This window comes from Topomyia yanbarensis, chromosome 2 (genome assembly GCF_030247195.1).
Source record: "Topomyia yanbarensis strain Yona2022 chromosome 2, ASM3024719v1, whole genome shotgun sequence".
In the NCBI taxonomy this organism is placed as follows: domain Eukaryota; kingdom Metazoa; phylum Arthropoda; class Insecta; order Diptera; family Culicidae; genus Topomyia; species Topomyia yanbarensis.
The window spans coordinates 95,628,498-95,649,388 of NC_080671.1; the positions used below are offsets into that span (position 1 = coordinate 95,628,498).

Below are 20,891 nucleotides of genomic sequence, written 5' to 3' on the forward strand. Positions count from 1 at the left end.
AATATGGCAAACATATCATTTGCAAGGGTCATGAGAAAGTGTGTCGCAAATCGAATTTAAACGTTTTTAATTTACGAAAACAGGAACAAAAACAAAATTCATCTGTTTTTATTTATGTTCAATTTCCCTTCAGTAACGCCTATATAACGCCTTCATAAGTAGAGTTTTCTGGCTTGTTTTGTGAACTTCAGTCACGGTTTCCTCCATGTCATTACCAAATCGAATTTTTGTACGTGAACTGATCAAGTGAAAATCTTGTTCATAATTAATTATTCAATATTGAGACATTCACCGAAACGTACACGCCGCACCAACTGCTTACTAAACGCCGCTCTAAGGTTGCCAGCAAGTTTTTTGTGTAACTAGTACTTGTATTTGCTATTTGCAGTAGTAACAAGCCTCCCATTTTGGTTTAAACGCAAAGACAATTTTTAAAACAGAATTTGATTGATAAGTATAGTTCATTAAACCAATTTTATCAATTCTGTAATCTAAAATAAATTTTTGAATTTTACTGAACGTGATGAATTTGGCACCGCTTGCATCTGGTATACTCAACCTTCACAAAACGATGCATTAAGCAGGGCTGATTTTTGGAACAACTTGTTTACTTATTCAGCCATTCGTTATGCAAATTTGCAACATTATGACAGATTGGCTAAGCGAGGTGTTTCATGAAGCGCGGCCGTTCCTTTCGACCAGGAGGCCGCGTGGAGTTTTGGGGAAATGCGCTAATACCATACCACTAAAACAGTAAAAGCTGATTCCTACTTCATGAACAAAATCTTAAAGATTTTCTGCTGTAAGAAGAAAATTTTGAAGAGTAATCACTGAAGAAACGCACCACTTTTGAATTTTTATGTACTTAAAACTCACATTTATTTATAAAAATTCAAAATTTACGGAACTGACAAAAGTGGCCATGTTTTCCGTTGTCTACTTCTGGTGGGGAGCGTCCTTCTAGGGACTAACGAGCGGGTCACCGCCGGAAAAATGCTTGTGGTTTCTACGACGTTCAAACGTACCCCGAAAAAAAATTTGCAGTGCGATTTCTAAACATGTCTGGTGGCGGAGCCAATTTTGAGAGCGCTTTTCGTTGGCTAGTCATGATGTTACTCGCTTGCAATAGACATGATGTTGCTCGTTTGGTATACGAAGAACGAATGATTCAAACGAACCCGGGGGCATCTCTATTTATAGCCTCTCGTATTTAATTGAGCGACTTAGATGCTTCCTATTGACGACACTGCCTGAAATATGCACTTTCACTTTTGTTGTACAGATATTCAATTGTTAAAAATATTCCAGTTAGACGTTTCTGAATCGGTTGGTGATTAATATCCATCTCGTAATAATGGAGTCATACGCGTGCAAAAATTTCACAGTTTCGTTAAATTTGAGATATTTTTGATTTTCGATTGACACCTAGCCCCAGATAGTGGAGCAATACATTTTTCATGTCAAAAAAGCTCCTGTCAGAAGCTAGCGGTTCGTTTTTTTTTTAACATTTTCCAAATTGTTCCAAGTCTATTAAAAAATTGGTCTCTGAGATATCTTGCCAACCAGTTGCAAAACCACGACTTTTCGGAAACCAGCGGATGCGAGTTATAGTAAACTGCGCGCAGCCATGTTCCAAGCTTCCGGCAAACTAAATTAATGCGTATTCCATTAAAGGTATTTGGGAAAGTATTTGTAATATGTTTTAGAATAGAAAAATGCAAAAAAAAAAAAACTTTTTGTAAAGACCCTTATTGACCTATTTATGTAGATTGGCTGTACGCCGATTCCTAGCAAATATGGCAAATTCTGGCCAGTGCCAAGGATAAGAAGAATCGCATCGTTTTACGCTCACTCAAAGCTCATGCGCACTCACCTACCTCCGATGCTTTATTCTGTTTTACTTGTTTATGAGTGTGCATCTGTTGAGCGCCCGATCGGCCAAAGCCAAGTGAATATGGTATATCACATGTTCGTATTTTTTCTCTCTTACGCTCACCTTGGATCGCTGCGATTTAGGTTCTTTCCGATACATGTTCGGAATTGTATCCGAACAATGATGAGCGGATCCGTTCGGCAATGCGATTCTTCCTCAAAAATTTGGATCGCGATCTATGTTCGCCTAAATCGAAAATCGATTCAATTCCCACCGCATAGGAGCGGGAGCGGTGCTTGCGATTGTTTGCATTGATGCAGCCGCGGTGTTTTGTATCGATAGAGTGTTGTAGTGTCAGTCGAGTGCATGTGCGTGTTTGTAATTTGCTAAGCGAGCAGATTGTCCCATTGTATATCGTTGATATTCCACATAGGTATAAATGAATAGCGGACTTTACGCGTTCAATATTTTGATGCACATCGTCAATCCAACTTTGTTATACCACAATGGATTATTGAACGCTTAAGAGCCGCTAATCATTAACAGACTTTGGAGTTTTTGTTTTCAAGACAGTTTGATGTTTTGTATAATTTGTAGTATGATAGTACAGTAAGTTGACTTTGTGGCCAAGCCGGGGTGCGTGGAATCGGTTTCTTTTACTAGGCTGTTCACAGTGATGTCATGTGGATCTAATTTGGAATGATGAGCGATCAAGAATGGATCTGGAACGTAATGTTCCGGGTACGACGATTTCTAAATATTGTTTCCCGATGTTTTGATTGCTTATCCTTTTTGTGGTGCTTTTTGTGTTTCCTGCTGTCAATTATCATATATACTAGTGAAGAATGTTTGATCTAGTTTGTGTTCCATATTAGCAGTCCTTACACGTTCAGTTGTTTTGTCAATACTGGAGCGTATTGACAAGGTTATTCAACGTGTAATGGAATGGAGGAAGTATTGACGATATGTGTGTTTTATGTTTCTTGGAGGCTGTTCAATGATAGTACAGTAAGATTCCGTTTTTGGCACGTTCCGATTTTTGAATGCTCCCTTTTCGGTACACTAAGATTTTGGCAACAAATGGGTTCCGTTTTTGGCAATATTATTGTTGTACATAATAGGTCTTTTACAAATGTGCAATAGATATTTTTGTATCAATTGATAAAACATTTTACTTTATTTCCAAACATGAGAGTCATATTAACCCTCAAAGGACCAAATATTTTTTTTTTTAAATTTTGTGAAAATTGTTTCATAGTTTCAATACATTACTGTGATAATTTTGAGATGTTTTGCGTAATATTGTTTTAAAACAGCGTTATGCATTTAAAGGTTAACTATATTTTATGCTATACGTGTTATATTTATTGATTACAATGCATAGAAATGTCTTATTTATGTATAATATAACTGGTAACAGTGTAACTAGTGTCTGACGGAATCAATTTTTATAGTAAGACCCAGAGTCTGTGCACTTTAGGAGTCAACAGAGAAATGCGCTACACTGGATAATAAAAATATTTCTGGAGAAAATTTTCAAAAGAACCTTTTGTTTGGACAGTTGAAAGTGATTTTTACAACAAAAATGGTTTTCTTCAAACCTAAATATCTTCAGGCATTACAATTCCATTTTCAATCTATCGAACTCGGTCACTAAAAATATGACGACAGTAACGCACCGGGTGGAGCCCAATTAGCTTCGACAATGTTTGTGATTTTTACACAAGTTGAACGCTAAAGATGGACGTCTGTTCTCTGTGGTATGTGCTTCTCTTTCAGTAATAAGCTACTATTCAATGTTTACTTTCCGAAGCACAATAAAATTCCCCTAGAATCTTTGCAAAAATCCAGTTGCTTGGAAAAGATAGCCGAAGACTGTGCAAATTGATAGTATTTATAAGTTCTTCAGTTCTGCGCAGTTTTGTGTCGTAAGTGCCCCAGTTATCGCAATGAACACCATTCTCAGCAGATAGCTAAGCTTTTACAGGATTGTCATCACTTCTTCCATCTGACACCACACAAGAACATTATTAAACATACAATTTTTTTATATAAACTCAAAGATGTAATTCGGTTTGAGACTCCATGTTTTCCTAACAGCTTTTCTGTGCTGCCTGAAGGCTTTTCACATTTTTTTTTGGGTCTAATATAATTCGCACAATACTCACAATCATAGAATTGCGACCTGGATTAAAATTCGCATCTTCGTAAAATTAACCATGTAACATTTTTCAAATTTGAATCTTAGGAAAGTATCTTTATACCGTGAGATTTAACCAATTTTCACTGAAAGTATTATATAACATGGGGTCTACTATTAATATTAGATTCAAACTCAATCGATCTTGTCCGATTCAGAGATTCCAATCGATTTGAAAATATTGTGATTTAAAACATGTGGATTGAAATGTTGTTGGCCAGTTATTATGATTGGAAAAATATATGGCTACGAAAGTTGCACATGTTTTCCATCCCCGGTTTTTGAATGATGTCTATAAACAAATTCATTCCACCGATCACTCGAAAGCTTTCATGCTAAACTTTTTTTTGATTTGTTTGTATCAAGAAACACTAAAAACCTCTGATTATCAAGAGTGATGCTTCTATCAGAGTGCTATGGCCTGCCCAATTGTTCAATAGCCCATAACACAGAAAAGATAGAGAAAGAAAGTCTACATTTATGTGTTTTTATCAGTTTTCAATAATAATGCAATATAACGAAAATATCTACAAATTTCATTTTCACTGCTAACTGAAAATGTCCCTGGCAGCACTGCTCCTGCCAGCGGAATCCTTTCAGACTAATATCAATAACTGCAGTTTCCTCTCGAATGTAGCGCATGGAAGGAGCCGAACGCGCCTGAACATTGAAAATTAAGCTAAATCCAAACAAATCTAAACCAATGTACATTACTACACATATTGTCTACATCGCAAGTACGGCATTTGTACATATTGCTTGTGGCAACAAAAACTGGATTTGACCCGCACTGCGCAATTATCAATTTCTTTCATAGACCGGTTAGCTCGGCTGGCCTGTCTAGGAGGTGACCATCTTTATAACTTGCTACGCATAGCAAAATCAAAACAAACGAAAAATTTATTGCAATTGGCTAATGTTTTTTTCCGCTTGCATACCTGTCGTTCCATCAATACAATCAATTATGCAGTCGGCGTTGTACAGGTAACGTTTTTTTTCAATTTGTTTCACTAAAATTTCATTGCAACCATCTCTGAATTACAGATTGGCGTTGTAAATACATTGATTTGTAAACAATGGACGGAGACGAACGGGTGGAACCCCAGACGGAACATAGTGATTACAGTATAGAGGCATTGGATGATGTCGATATTTCGTCATTTTCTGGAAATGATCATGAAAACGGAGATATTGAGCCACAGTCGAAAATTCAACGAATGGATGTGATAGACATTCAGCCACCAGAAAACGAATCCGAGCGGGAATATAACTTATCTCTAAATGGAGTTTTCTTCAAAAGACGATTTGTGGGCGAAACGTCCGGAAGCCAAGTTACTGCTCGTATTATGTATGGGAATACGGTGAATGATATTCTTCACCATATTTGGGATGTAGCAAAGTGCTTCATCTCTCGCGAAGTGATTATATGCGAAGAACAAGGGTCACAACAGGCAGCGTGGGCTAAGGCAGAGTCTAGTTTTGAAGACCTTTCAAAGTTTGTCGTGCTGCAAGACCCCCAACAGAAAAGGCGAGTGAATGTCGACAAGCTGGACAGCAAAGCATTAATTAACTGGCGTCACAAGGAGATTAGGATACACGTACACATGTATTCTACTTCAGTTGCATGTAAGTCACTATGGGATGTTGTGGATAAGCAACTAGTGCGCCACCAGAATGCGGATCGCGCAGGAGCCCCAAGTAACCAAGCACTCACAACACTTGCTGAAGAGCTACGGAACAAGCATGGTAGCTGTCTCACTGGCCACTCAAGTGCTTGGAAACTGTGGGCTAACTATATTCACACAGGACCCGCTCATGAAAGAGATCAAAGACTATCATCACTGCCACCAACCTATCTACTAAAATTTTTCCGTTCGGTTCCTGTATCAGAGGCTGTTCGGATGAATAGTATACGCAGCGGTCTCAACGTGGCCAACACGATAAACGATAGCTTTGCGGCGGAATTGGATGAATTGGATTCAGAAGTAGAGCAGCTAATATCGCTGGGGAAACGTCTCAAATCACGTATCCAAGCGATGAGATTACGTTGTGCTACCAACTTAAGCCTCGTATCATCTATGCAGGAATCAATAAGGCCAGAAGAGGATGAATTAAGCAGAAGCTTGGTCAGTAAAATTTCGGATATGCCAGATGTAGACCACTTGTAGTTTAATAAAAGAGATGTTTTATTTTCATTGTAAGTTTTATATCTGAACTGTTAATAATAAACTATCCATGAGATGTACCGTTCCACTAGGGTGAAACAAATACCAACAATTAGTCATAAGCTGTATCCAAATCAAATCCTAGTTCTGTCATGTCTTGCGATAGACCAATTGAAGGATCGAAAATACCCCCAGGAAGATATCCACAATGTTTATAAAGCTTTGAGCAATTATATCCGGAATAGGCAAAAAATGTTGCTATTGCAGTATGTGACAAATTCTCATTGGAATTTTCTTCATAACGCTTTTTCATGTTTCTTTTTGTTATTCCGAAAATTATCTCAATTGAATTGAAAAAAGGGCAATATGGAGGTAGAAACACAGGTAAAACTCCAATTGATCTCAGATACATAACTATGTGTTGGTCACAATGGATTCGTGCTCCATCCATAATCCATATTGAATTAAATCCAAGATATCGACGGACTGCTTCGTGATTCAAAGCAAAGGATTGGCAACATTCGAAGAATATTTTTCTTGTGAAAGTACCTTCTGTTTCGAAGCTATCTAGCATACCCTCCATCCCAAGAAAACAAAGGAAAGATACCCGAGGCCGCCTTACAAATTCTCCCCGAAATATAAGTTTTTTCCCCTTGATTCCATATCCACGGTTTCTAAGCATATCTCTGCTATCTAGAGAAACTTCATCTAAAAATACAAGATGGTAAATATCCCAATCGATAGCATTCATCTCTGCGCAGAAACGAAATATCTCTTCTTCCTTCACTTGAATGGCTCGGCGTTCCAGAGTTTTCCAAGATAATCCTTCAGCATGGAGAATCCGGCATATACTTGATTCACTTATGGTCCGATAAAAGTGGCTATAAAACAGATCTCGACATTCGCTCAAAAAAAGAACAGGGTTTTCCATGTACTGTTCCACGATCCAGTGCCTATGCTCAGATTTAAATTTGCGGAATACCTGCTCGCGTTGCTTGCGAGAAAGTATGCCTTCCGTCTCGTAATTTTGAATCCAGGTGCTTATCGTAGTTTTGGATTTCTTATAAATAATGGATAGCCTGGCCCTCGAGATTCCCAAGAAGTAATATCCATATAGGCAGTGATATTTAGTATTACAAGTTGCCTGACAATGTTGCACATTATGTAAAATGATGTTGGCCATATGCTAGAAAAAATAAAGACCACTTATGTCTTGATCCAGTCACGTATGCTAACAGAACTGCCAACCAATATTGAATAATATGTAATGCAAGGAAATGGTACCAGTACTTATTCGATTGCTCCAGCAATGTTAGGGACAATCTAAAAAATAGTAAACGTTCTAAATACTGTATATATTCAACTAAAATCTGCTGAAAATGTTATTGCGATAGATGTTAATTTCAACTGATGTAAACAAAACCAACTGTGAAGTAATAAATAATGCAAGTGTTTGACAGCTCGCAGTTTTCAGTAGCAGTTTGATGACTCGCACTTTGAAAGTGCGGAGTCCAGGTTGGTGGGAAGTGCGCAATATATTTAACTGAAAAAAATGTTTCAAGGGCCATCCATAAAAGGCGAACCATAGCTTTGAACACAAAGAAGATGGAGACTACATAGATATTTACAAAATAGTTGCTGGACATATTATCTCGCTATATTTACATCTAAAAAAATCGCTTTTAGAGCGATCAATGACTGAAAACAGGTAAACTTCGATATAACGTACATCTCGGTTTGAAAATTGTACGTTATATCGAAGCATGCACAATGCTCACAGAATTGTTGTTCATGGTACTTTATTTTGTAGAATTTTGATAACGCGTAACTAATTTTGAAAATCTAACCTACCTAGCAGTGTGAAAGAACTTTTCTCATAAGAAAATTATAGTGGTTCTATAAAAAAGATGCCACAATTTATTTTTTTGCTTATATGAATTAAATTTATTGAAAATATTCATACTTTGACTCCTATCCTAATTATTAAGTAATTTGTTATTATTAGTTGTCTGGGCTCAAACAGTGTTTTTTAATATTCTAACCGTCTGCGCCTCATCAAATAAAAGCAATTTATTAACTTTAATCACAGTTGTCCGTGTAACCACAAATATAATATCTCACTCTTATTTATTTGATATGACACATAATAGGATTCGAAAACAATTTTCGATTCTAGTAACCGGATTCAGGAGTCTCAAAAACCAGGTGTAAAATTTTGATAAATATCATTGGATTCTTCGTAGATCGTCAAGGGGACGTCATTTCATGCGTCACATGATGGCAACATCAATGCAAAACAGACAAAACAATCATGAGTTCAGAGAACTGAATTCAGGAATATCCGAAATCGGAGTTGAATGTGTCGGCATTACTTTCAATATGTTGCGTAGATCATAAGGTTGATGAAATTTGATGACCCAAATTGTTTGGTTTTAATAAATTACTATAATGCGCAAATGAAACTGGAAAAATCGCTCTCATAGCCTTCAATGAAGCAGCCAATTGCTAGCATGCTCATTAGAAGCCCAATTAGTACGTTTTAAGATTGTGTATAACATTTTGAATTTTTTAAATATGGGATACAAGCTTAATTGAAGATAAATTTTGACCAGAAAAATAAATTAAAAAATAGATACGTTATATCAAGTGACGCTATATCGAGGGTACGGTTTTATCGAGGGTATCTTGTATCGAAGATTACCTGTACTAGCAAAAAAAGCGAAGGATTTCCATTAGTTCCTCCATAGACTTTATAAGCTTTAAGTTAGCCGTTTTGACGTAAATAATTAATCGCACGTTTTTGGCAAAAAAAACACGCTGTGCACTGACCAAGGTGCGGAAAACTCGCTCACTGCCATGAGCGTACATGAATTTGTTTCCTTATACATCGTCGGGGGTTTACGCTCTCGTTAAAAAGATACAGACCCACACAATTCGTTCCGCATCACACCGTATGCGATTACGAAGAGAGAGAGAGAGAGAGAGAGAGAGAGAGAGAGAGAGAGAGAGAATCGGAAATCGCAAAATTTTTTAACGCGTTCCGCATTGCCGATGCAGTGAGGTAATGAGTGCCATCGAACATATTCGGCAGCTAACATGTTCGTTCGGAAAAATTATCCAAATCTTCGTGCGCAATTCTTGAGCGTTTTTTTCAAAACGACATATCTGCAATGAGTTACTCTCTTTGTTTACTTTCTCTTCTGTTAATAATTCGGTCACTTTAACATTTATCCCTCAACTCTTTGCATAATATGCTAGTTAAAACCACCGTCTTTTGATCTGTACTGTAAAATAAGTGAAAAGTGTTATAGTGACGCCGTTAAAATCGAAAGAGAAAATAAACAAAGAGAGTAACTCATTGCAGATATGACGTTTTGAAAAAACGCTCAAGAATTCTGAAACTGAACGATTGAAGTATATGGCTGGCCTGAAAATATCGGTATCAGTGAGCCACAAGTACAGATTTATCTAGAAAGGTACAGATTTTTTAAGCATTTTTGGTACAGATTCTGTACGGTACAGATTATAGATTTTTGTAAAAAAGTGCAGATTGGTACAGATTTTTTTACATGACAGCTAGGTAAAATATTTTAACCGTGCGATAAATCCCGGTAAACAGCAAGTATACGTTGAGTTAGGCAGTAGTGATGGCATGAATCTGAAGTGGTGCTGGTATTGAGCTTGAATTGAAGCTGACATTAGAATGTGATATGCGAGAAACCTGCTTCCAGCAAATCAAAGCGATAATGTGTAAGTGAAAACCGAGCAAATTTTCTCGGAGTACCTACGTTTACTCTGACCTGCTTTATTTGAATTCCTGCAAGCAGGTTTCTTGCATCCTATTTAAATGTATTACCTGCCCCATCTCAGCTTCTCGCCGCCACTGCACACAAAGTGGCAGAGAGAATTTGAGCTTTTGTTTTGTTGAATGTAGGGCTGTTTGTTGTAGGGTTTTGACGTCTTACACGCAACGCAAAATACATTGCACGCAACGCAAAATGCATTACGAATTTCTATTTTGATGGAAATAAATGCATTTAATTTCGCTGATTTTTAAAAATGCATCACAAGTGATCTGCCCCTAGGGCATGCCCCAACTGAAAGACACTATTATGTCAAAACTGACAGTCAAAAACTGATTGACGTTTGAATGTCATCTATTTCAAGGGGCTTATTGGTTGATTTCTGTGGCGATCTAGGAAAAAAGCATAGTTTGAAATTCAATGGAATTTTATTATTTTTTGAATTCATATTCCGGAATGTTTTTAGTGAAATAAATGTGTTAAATGTTTCCCTTTTTCCATTTAGCATCAATTAGTTTGTGTCGCAGAGAGGTAGGTTTACTAACTTTTGAAGGTCATATCTGATGTATTCAATCACATTATCCAATGATTTTTAGCTAGTGGCAACGTAGTAAGCTTGCGCTTTATCGGCTTTTTTTCCGACGGTGTATCCATTTCCTGTTTTATGTACAGGAATTTATCAAAAAAATAATTGATGGAAAAAAGAACACTAATGACATACTTTGCCACAAAAATCAACTTTAAACTGAAAAAAACACCCAACTTTTGTGAACCGTAAAATATTTCAGTTTGTTTTTTTTATTGGAAGAAAACAAAAAATCAGCGTTTCCCTCGGGTAATTTTTGCCAGCTGTCAGTTGCCCCAATTAACGGATACGATTCGCTAGTTGGGGCGCAGTCGTGACCCAACTAACAAATTTGCGCTGTATTGACATTACCCAGTCAAACTCATTCGGAATTCTAATTAGTTTCTTGTCTGGTTGATTTCCCCGAATGAAAAATATCTATAAGAAAAATGATTTTTTCAAAACAACCTTATTGTTTGGGTACATAATCCCGAGCAGAAGAAAATAACTGCGGAATACTAAATTTAGGTATCAATACCAACGACTGTTTACCACAATATGGTATTAATGAGCTCTACATAAGAGGTAAAATACCAAAAAAAAAAAATCTTCTACAAATAACTATTTGATGATGAAACGAGTTATTATAATACCTGAAGAATAATAAAACATTTTTCAACCTTCCAATAACAAGATTCACTCTATGGAGGTATTCAATAAGGTATTGATTTGGTATTTGTAAAAATCACTGGAATACATAAATATTACTAAAATAAAGTATTATACCTCATTGAGGTATTAAGCAGGTATTGAAAAATATTTTCTCAATACCTACTTAATACCTCAATGAGGTATAATAATCAATTAATACCAAGTTTTGGTATGAATACCAAAAAATAGTATGCTCGGGTTATTGCTGTTATTTTCTCCTGGTCGGGATCCGGTACAGATTTTTCTATGAAAGAGTACAGATGGAAAAGATTTTTCAACTCCCGGTACAGATTTAATTGTGGCAACACTGATCGGTGGGAGTCAGTGTCCGCCTGCACACCGCACGGAGTGGCAATTTCTGCTGCAGTTAATTTTATCGTGCGCTATACATGTTATCGCTCGAGTTGAACTCTACCATTGTATTGCGCACTTCCCACCAACCTGGACTCCGCACTTTCAAAGTGCGAGTCATCAAACTGCTACTGAAAACTGCGAGCTGTCAAACACTTGCATTATTTATTACTTCACAGTTGGTTTTGTTTACATCAGTTGAAATTAACATCTATCGCAATAACATTTTCAGCAGATTTTAGTTGAATATATACAGTATTTAGAACGTTTACTATTTTTTAGATTGTCCCTAACATTGCTGGAGCAATCGAATAAGTACTGGTACCATTTCCTTGCATTACATATTATTCAATATTGGTTGGCAGTTCTGTTAGCATACGTGACTGGATCAAGACATAAGTGGTCTTTATTTTTTCTAGCATATGGCCAACATCATTTTACATAATGTGCAACATTGTCAGGCAACTTGTAATACTAAATATCACTGCCTATATGGATATTACTTCTTGGGAATCTCGAGGGCCAGGCTATCCATTATTTATAAGAAATCCAAAACTACGATAAGCACCTGGATTCAAAATTACGAGACGGAAGGCATACTTTCTCGCAAGCAACGCGAGCAGGTATTCCGCAAATTTAAATCTGAGCATAGGCACTGGATCGTGGAACAGTACATGGAAAACCCTGTTCTTTTTTTGAGCGAATGTCGAGATCTGTTTTATAGCCACTTTTATCGGACCATAAGTGAATCAAGTATATGCCGGATTCTCCATGCTGAAGGATTATCTTGGAAAACTCTGGAACGCCGAGCCATTCAAGTGAAGGAAGAAGAGATATTTCGTTTCTGCGCAGAGATGAATGCTATCGATTGGGATATTTACCATCTTGTATTTTTAGATGAAGTTTCTCTAGATAGCAGAGATATGCTTAGAAACCGTGGATATGGAATCAAGGGGAAAAAACTTATATTTCGGGGAGAATTTGTAAGGCGGCCTCGGGTATCTTTCCTTTGTTTTCTTGGGATGGAGGGTATGCTAGATAGCTTCGAAACAGAAGGTACTTTCACAAGAAAAATATTCTTCGAATGTTGCCAATCCTTTGCTTTGAATCACGAAGCAGTCCGTCGATATCTTGGATTTAATTCAATATGGATTATGGATGGAGCACGAATCCATTGTGACCAACACATAGTTATGTATCTGAGATCAATTGGAGTTTTACCTGTGTTTCTACCTCCATATTGCCCTTTTTTCAATTCAATTGAGATAATTTTCGGAATAACAAAAAGAAACATGAAAAAGCGTTATGAAGAAAATTCCAATGAGAATTTGTCACATACTGCAATAGCAACATTTTTTGCCTATTCCGGATATAATTGCTCAAAGCTTTATAAACATTGTGGATATCTTCCTGGGGGTATTTTCGATCCTTCAATTGGTCTATCGCAAGACATGACAGAACTAGGATTTGATTTGGATACAGCTTATGACTAATTGTTGGTATTTGTTTCACCCTAGTGGAACGGTACATCTCATGGATAGTTTATTATTAACAGTTCAGATATAAAACTTACAATGAAAATAAAACATCTCTTTTATTAAACTACAAGTGGTCTACATCTGGCATATCCGAAATTTTACTGACCAAGCTTCTGCTTAATTCATCCTCTTCTGGCCTTATTGATTCCTGCATAGATGATACGAGGCTTAAGTTGGTAGCACAACGTAATCTCATCGCTTGGATACGTGATTTGAGACGTTTCCCCAGCGATATTAGCTGCTCTACTTCTGAATCCAATTCATCCAATTCCGCCGCAAAGCTATCGTTTATCGTGTTGGCCACGTTGAGACCGCTGCGTATACTATTCATCCGAACAGCCTCTGATACAGGAACCGAACGGAAAAATTTTAGTAGATAGGTTGGTGGCAGTGATGATAGTCTTTGATCTCTTTCATGAGCGGGTCCTGTGTGAATATAGTTAGCCCACAGTTTCCAAGCACTTGAGTGGCCAGTGAGACAGCTACCATGCTTGTTCCGTAGCTCTTCAGCAAGTGTTGTGAGTGCTTGGTTACTTGGGGCTCCTGCGCGATCCGCATTCTGGTGGCGCACTAGTTGCTTATCCACAACATCCCATAGTGACTTACATGCAACTGAAGTAGAATACATGTGTACGTGTATCCTAATCTCCTTGTGACGCCAGTTAATTAATGCTTTGCTGTCCAGCTTGTCGACATTCACTCGCCTTTTCTGTTGGGGGTCTTGCAGCACGACAAACTTTGAAAGGTCTTCAAAACTAGACTCTGCCTTAGCCCACGCTGCCTGTTGTGACCCTTGTTCTTCGCATATAATCACTTCGCGAGAGATGAAGCACTTTGCTACATCCCAAATATGGTGAAGAATATCATTCACCGTATTCCCATACATAATACGAGCAGTAACTTGGCTTCCGGACGTTTCGCCCACAAATCGTCTTTTGAAGAAAACTCCATTTAGAGATAAGTTATATTCCCGCTCGGATTCGTTTTCTGGTGGCTGAATGTCTATCACATCCATTCGTTGAATTTTCGACTGTGGCTCAATATCTCCGTTTTCATGATCATTTCCAGAAAATGACGAAATATCGACATCATCCAATGCCTCTATACTGTAATCACTATGTTCCGTCTGGGGTTCCACCCGTTCGTCTCCGTCCATTGTTTACAAATCAATGTATTTACAACGCCAATCTGTAATTCAGAGATGGTTGCAATGAAATTTTAGTGAAACAAATTGAAAAAAACGTTACCTGTACAACGCCGACTGCATAATTGATTGTATTGATGGAACGACAGGTATGCAAGCGGAAAAAAACATTAGCCAATTGCAATAAATTTTTCGTTTGTTTTGATTTTGCTATGCGTAGCAAGTTATAAAGATGGTCACCTCCTAGACAGGCCAGCCGAGCTAACCGGTCTATGAAAGAAATTGATAATTGCGCAGTGCGGGTCAAATCCAGTTTTTGTTGCCACAAGCAATAGTACCTACAGTTTGATATGTTCTAGAAGGGTGTTTGTCATTAAAATACAAAACTTTCTGAAATACCGTATTGATGTATCTCGTATATATAAAGTTATCAAGTAATTTTATGTTAAAAATAGCACACAGCTTCGTATTGGCAGCTCACTCAATTACATACTAAATATTGAAGCAAACTAATAAACATGAAAAACTAAAAAAATCTTGCCAAAAAACAGTTGGCAGTAATCGCAGTAATGTAAAGGTACTTTGTATTATTACTGGTTACCATCTTCTGGTAACAGCAGATTCCGATTAGTATTAATGTCAACGTACCTTAAACAATGTTCAACAGTAAATTTAACAGATAAAATTTAATGACAAGATTGAGTGCGATAAAAACGAACATAGCGCTGTATATAACGACCAAAATCTGAGAAACATCACTTTTTTGAAAGCTGAAAAGATCAATGCTCAAACGCGAAAAATGTCCAATGATACTCCCACCTGCTACGCATACATGTTCAGACACGTTATTGTACAGGTTATCAGCATTTTTGACACGGCATTTTATGACAACATGAAACAGGACATAAACGAACAAAGCACTATTCATCACGAACACTAGACACGAACCGAATCGAAGAAACATCGTTTTTATTTTTGACTGCTGCAAACGTCAATGTTCAAACATGAAAAACCTGAATGCTGATTCCGAGCTTCTATGCTCGGTACACATGTTTGTACATGTTATCAGTATTTCGACACGGAACGATACGCATGTGTTTTGAAAGTTTGAATTGTTTAATGGATATTTTTTTTCATTGGACTTGTCTTTCCGACTGGTTAAGATCTGAAGAAAATCTGAGTGACATGATTATAGTAGAAAACTTCTTTTAATCCACCTAGTGGTGCAATTGTGCCTTTCTCATTTGTCCAAACTACGATTCCATGGCTGGTTATGTTCAATACAATGGTGGAAATGTATATTACATATTCAGTACGATTTGCGCATACATACAATGGACCGACAGCCACGATCTTGAGATGCTATGTATCGACACTGAAACATCGCTTAAAACCAACGGCGGATCAAGGAAGAGGATCCGGGGGGTCCGGACCCTGCCCAAAAATTTTCAACTTAAGAAATTTTAAACTAGTTTCAACTCAAATCGGTTGAAAATTCGCAAAGTTATAGTAATTTTTGTGAAAAAAGTCAAAACCACGATTTTTTCAATTTTTTTTGTTCAAACCAATTTTTGTATCAGAGATTCAATAAATTCCGTATTTTTTCTTACACAGCTGTTTTTGCAATTAAAAAACGAAGAAAATGATGTATTATACATTCCTTTTGTTTGCATTTTTACTGCGAAAATTGCGATCAACCGCGTGGGGTACATTTATACCCCAGTGCAACGTTCTAGGGTGGGAAACGCAAGTGCAACGTTATAGGGTTATGCACGATGAAACATCTGTCAATTTGGACTGCAAATAGTTTTCGGGACAGAAGTTTGTTTGTGCGATCAAGTTTGACGGTGAGCTGATGATCTGGCAGGGTATCTGCAGCTGTGGTCGGAAGCATCCTCATCGCTAAAAATGAGGCTCACTTACTGATGGACTTCCCGCCCATCACTGAGCGATAGAAAATAACGATCATAGAGGGACAGAATTAATACATCGCTCACGCATCGCTTGTCGTGCCATCAGTAGATGAGTTGTAAATGTATGGCTCAGTGATAGAAAGATGAGCGATGTTATAAGATACTATTTTTGAGCATCTGATGTAGATCTGATTCTCATAATGATGGAATTTTATTATAGAATGAGATGTATGTACAATGGATGACGAAAAGAGAAGGGAAATAGATGTTTACCGCCATTTTCAAATTCAAGATGGCGACTTCCAGTTACGCAAAATCAACAACAATCCTATTAATATGAATATTTTTGGAATGGGGTTGATGAGTACACGACGGAAATCGACGTTTGGTGTCGTTTTGAAATTCAAGATGGCGACTTCCGGTTACGTAAAATCGTCAACAACCCCATCAATATGGGTATTTTTGGAATGCGGTTGATGAGTACACGACGGAAATCGATGTTTGGTGCCGTTTTGAAATTCAAGGTGGCGACTTCCGGTTACGTAAAATCGTCAACAACTCCATCAATATGGGTATTTTTGGAATGCGGTTGATGAGTACACGACGGAAATCGATGTTTGGTGTCGTTTTGAAATTCAAGATGGCGACTCCCGGTTACGTAAAATCGTCAACAACCCCATCAATATGGGTATTTTTGGAATGCGGTTGATGAGTACACGACGGAAATCGATGTTTGGTGTCGTTTTGAAATTCAAGATGGCGACTTCCGGTTACGTAAAATCGTCAACAACCCCATCAATATGGGTATTTTTGGAATGCGGTTGATGAGTACACGACGGAAATCAAAGTTTAGTGTCGTTTTGAAATTCAAGATGGCGACTTCCGGTTACGCAAAATCCTCTATAATCCCATCAATATGGGTATTTTTGGAATGCGGTTGATGAGTACACGACGGAAATCGATGTTTAGTGGCCATTTTGAGATTCAAGATGGCGACTTCCGGTTACGTAAAATCGTCAACAACCCCATCAATATGGGTATTTTTGGAAGGGGGTTGATGAGTACACGACGGATATAGATGTTTGGTGTCTGTTTGAAATTCAAGATGGCGACTTCCGGTTACGCAAAATCCTCTATAACTTCATCAATATGGGTATTTTTGGAATGCGAATGATGAGTACACGACGGAAATCGAAGTTTGATGTCGTTTTGAAATTCAAGATGGCGACTTCCGGTTACATAAAATCGTCAACAACCCCATCAACATGGGTATTTTTGGAATGCGGTTGATGAGTACATGACGGAAATCAATGTTTTGTGTCGTCTTGAAATTCAAGATGACGACTTCCGGTTTCGCAACCTAAGATTCGGATTTATTTTGAAATTCAAGATGCAGTGAAGGCCCGATTTTATCAGCCCCAAGTTTTGTCTACCCCTGGTTTTATCAGCGTTTTGACCCGATTGTCAGCCTTATACAGTGTTGGGTAAAACATGTGTAACAAATACTGAACTTTATTAGATCGCGTCAGTAAACTCAATCGTTCTTGAACCGAACCGAAGCAAAGTAAAGCTGCATAATTGGTGGTTCAATTTTCAAGTTCAAGTTCAGTTCTAATTTGACTCCATATCGTTATATGGGCAAAAAATTCGATAACGACGGGACACTGAAAAAAATTATGCGAAGTGCATTTTTTCTTTGGACAAAACAAGTGTAACTTTTCCTTTCCGCTAGGTTTTTTTGTGAAATAGTACAAAAACATACGGAAAAGATTACGTTTCACAACAAAACTGTTAAACAAATGTTATTCTGCCTTCATGACGCTAATAACACATACAATTCCTTGAAAACTACAAATAGTTATAATATTAATTATAATTATAGTGATGACATTAAAGTACATGTTTGCACATGTTTTACCCAACACTGTATAGAAAAAATTAAGAGCTCTTAGAGCCTAACTAGATTAAATTCAAGTAAACCCCTTTCTGAATCTTTCTTTTCTTGTCTAAAGATGCAAAATATGCAAAAATAAAAAAGATCATTTTTTAAATTTTGCACTGGAATACCCCCTTTAGAGAAATTTATACCAAATAATCAGAATAGGTTATAGAGGCTGCATCTTGGAACTATTGTACTGCTTTATTTACTGCTGGTTTTTGAAACTCCTGAATCTGGTTACTAGAATCGAAAAGTGTTTTCGAATCCTATTATGTGTCACATCAAATTAATAAGAGTGAGAGATCATAATTTTAGTTACTGTGTACGTTTTACGACCGGTTTGGGGTATTTAGGAAACCGGTTAGCGGACTGAAATATGTTTTCAAAATTTCTTGACTCGTGGATACAAGTGGATCTTTATAATCCATTATAATGATATAAGTTCGTGTATTGCTTTTATTTGATGAGGTGCAAGCGGTGGGAATATTAAGAAACACTTTACAAACCCAGACATAATAATAATGACTAATTATTTAATTATTAGGAAATGAGTCAAAATAAGAAAATTTTCAATAAAGTTAATTCTTATAACTGGGGGTGGGCGTAGCGTAGTTGGTAAATCGATTGCCTTGTAAGCAGCGCACCTGGGTTCGACTCCCGACTCCGCACATAGGGTTAGAAATTTCTCATATGAGATTTTTCAGACCCGAAGTAGCGAATGACCTTAAGGTTAAAATCTCTATAATCGAAAAAAAAAATTATTGTAAGTAAGAGAAGTAATTGTGACATCATTTTCATAGAACCACTATAATATTCTTAAGAGAAAAGTTGTTTCACACTACTAGGTGGGTAAGATTTTCAAAATTAGTTACTCGTTATCAAAATTCTACATAATAAAGTACCATAGATAACAATTCTGTGAGAATTTTGCATGCTTCGATATAACGTACAATTTTTAAACCGAGATGTATATCGAAGTTTAACTGTGTCCCCATTCCGTCGGTCTAAAATAAACACAGCGGCTGATAAAACAAGGAGACGCCATCTTGAATTTCAAAACGACACCAAACGTCGATTTCCGTCGTGTACTCATCAACCCCATTCCAAAAATATTCATATTAATAGGATTGTAGGCGATTTTGCGTAACTGGAAGTCGCCATCTTGAATTTGAAAATGGCGGTAAACATCTATTTCCCTTCTCTTTTCGTCATCCATTGTACATACATCTCATTCTATAATAAAATTCTATCATTATGAGAATCAGATCTACATCAGATGCTCAAAAATAGTATCTTATAACATCGCTCATCTTTCTATCACTGAGCCATACATTTACAACTCATCTACTGATGGCACGACAAGCGATGCGTGAGCGATGTATTAATTCTATCCCTCTATGATCGTTATTTTCTATCGCTCAGTGATGGGCGGGAAGTCCATCAGTAAGTGAGCCTCATTTTAGGGTTGAAGGAATCAGTCGATTATATTTGCTCTTGGAGCTGATCGAATTCGGAAAACGAGCCTCAGTATTGATTTTTTGCCACCCTTGGTCGGAAGACCGCCTTTTTTCATCTCAACCAACAATAGGAAGAACTGTACATCAATGAATGCCTAGAACTACATTTATTGTCGTTCATTAGGTCCTACCGGGGCCCCGTCAATTTTTGACCTAATTTAGTGGGTTGCCACTGAAGTAGGAATGTTCAACATTGGTATTGTCATAATTTCTAGATGGCAGTAAGAAAGGAGGAACTCCCCTAAACTGCTTGAAACAAAATGTATATGTCTCAAAACTGAACACTGAAAAATATCCTGGGATGCTAGTTTAAGGCTCAAGTTACCTCAAGGCTTGGTAGTGTGCGTTACAAAAATTGTGTTCAGCTTTGCCAGCAGATTATCCATTTAAACCTTTCCAAAACTCTAAAAGAAGAATATCAGTCGATTTATTAGATCATCACGATTCAATTCATGCAAAATACCTGCTGGAAAAACTATCGGCTTAGCTGAATGGTACTTTCGAAAAAGTGGTTGTGGTTTTTTCATTGCGCAGTTGTGTTGCGTACCCCAGTACGGTGTGGTAGTGTGACAAAAAATCACAGCCATTTTTTCAAAAGCACTATTTAGCGAAACCGATAGTTTTTCCAGCAGCTATTTTGTATGATTTGAATCGTTGTGATCTAATAAATCGGCTGATATTCTTCTTTTAGAGTTTTGAAATGGTTTAAATCGATAATCTGGTGGCAAAGCTGAACACAATTTTTCCTACCAATACCACCCAGCGTTCAAATCTAACACATGCTTAAAAAAGGTAACTTGAACCTTAAGGGTCAGATACTGGAAAATCAGCCTGTGAATTTGACCAGCAGCTTGGGCAAAAGTGGTGAAAAAAAGAATTAAAAAATCAGAATTTCTGTACCATCTAGACATCGGCGTCGGCTAATTATTTCAACCGTACACGGAAGTGTCATTTTTGGATTTAGTGCCTAGCTAGCGACCCAGTCATCTGACGCAACTGCTACTGACGAATACAGTTCGACATGCCAAATGCATAAATTCGGAGGTCAACCCCAATTTAGTCCCCTAAGGAAAATAAGCGTAGTTTTTTTCTGTTACATTGTGCACGAACCTATCAAGGCAAATCCTTTTCCACAATACCAACTATTCAGCGTTGACAACCTCTCAACAATT

At 37.3% G+C, this 20,891-nt stretch overlaps 5 protein-coding genes across 5 annotated transcripts in view; 3 read left to right on the top strand and 2 right to left on the bottom strand.

The window, feature by feature from the left end:
- LOC131679598 (metallo-beta-lactamase domain-containing protein 1-like) overlaps nucleotides 1-20,891 on the top strand; it is an 86,685-nt gene that overhangs the window by 21,242 nt on the left and 44,552 nt on the right. The window lies entirely within an intron of this gene.
- LOC131678883 (uncharacterized) lies at nucleotides 4,905-6,319 on the top strand. The gene is made up of 2 exons (XM_058959300.1): nucleotides 4,905-5,057; nucleotides 5,118-6,319. Exon 2 carries the CDS (start codon nucleotides 5,150-5,152, stop codon nucleotides 6,239-6,241), a length of 1,092 nt encoding a protein of 363 aa, XP_058815283.1. The 5' UTR covers nucleotides 4,905-5,057; nucleotides 5,118-5,149; the 3' UTR covers nucleotides 6,242-6,319.
- LOC131678885 (uncharacterized) lies at nucleotides 6,247-7,652 on the bottom strand. The gene has a single exon (XM_058959303.1). The coding sequence runs from the start codon at nucleotides 7,419-7,421 to the stop codon at nucleotides 6,351-6,353; it is 1,071 nt and encodes a 356-aa protein (XP_058815286.1). The 5' UTR covers nucleotides 7,422-7,652; the 3' UTR covers nucleotides 6,247-6,350.
- LOC131678886 (uncharacterized) lies at nucleotides 11,860-13,265 on the top strand. Its single transcript, XM_058959304.1, has one exon. It carries the CDS (start codon nucleotides 12,091-12,093, stop codon nucleotides 13,159-13,161), a length of 1,071 nt encoding a protein of 356 aa, XP_058815287.1. The 5' UTR covers nucleotides 11,860-12,090; the 3' UTR covers nucleotides 13,162-13,265.
- On the bottom strand, nucleotides 13,193-14,606 carry LOC131678884 (uncharacterized). The gene is made up of 2 exons (XM_058959302.1): nucleotides 14,454-14,606; nucleotides 13,193-14,394 (listed from the first exon to the last, which is right to left on the bottom strand). Exon 2 carries the CDS (start codon nucleotides 14,360-14,362, stop codon nucleotides 13,271-13,273), a length of 1,092 nt encoding a protein of 363 aa, XP_058815285.1. The 5' UTR covers nucleotides 14,363-14,394; nucleotides 14,454-14,606; the 3' UTR covers nucleotides 13,193-13,270.

What these genes read in the sequence shown, in the direction of transcription:
- LOC131678886 (XM_058959304.1), top strand. Translation starts at nt 12,091, where the DNA reads ATGGCCAACATCATTTTACATAATGTGCAACATTGTCAGGCAACTTGT.
- LOC131678884 (XM_058959302.1), bottom strand. Translation starts at nt 14,362, where the DNA reads ATGGACGGAGACGAACGGGTGGAACCCCAGACGGAACATAGTGATTAC.
- LOC131678883 (XM_058959300.1), top strand. Translation starts at nt 5,150, where the DNA reads ATGGACGGAGACGAACGGGTGGAACCCCAGACGGAACATAGTGATTAC.
- LOC131678885 (XM_058959303.1), bottom strand. Translation starts at nt 7,421, where the DNA reads ATGGCCAACATCATTTTACATAATGTGCAACATTGTCAGGCAACTTGT.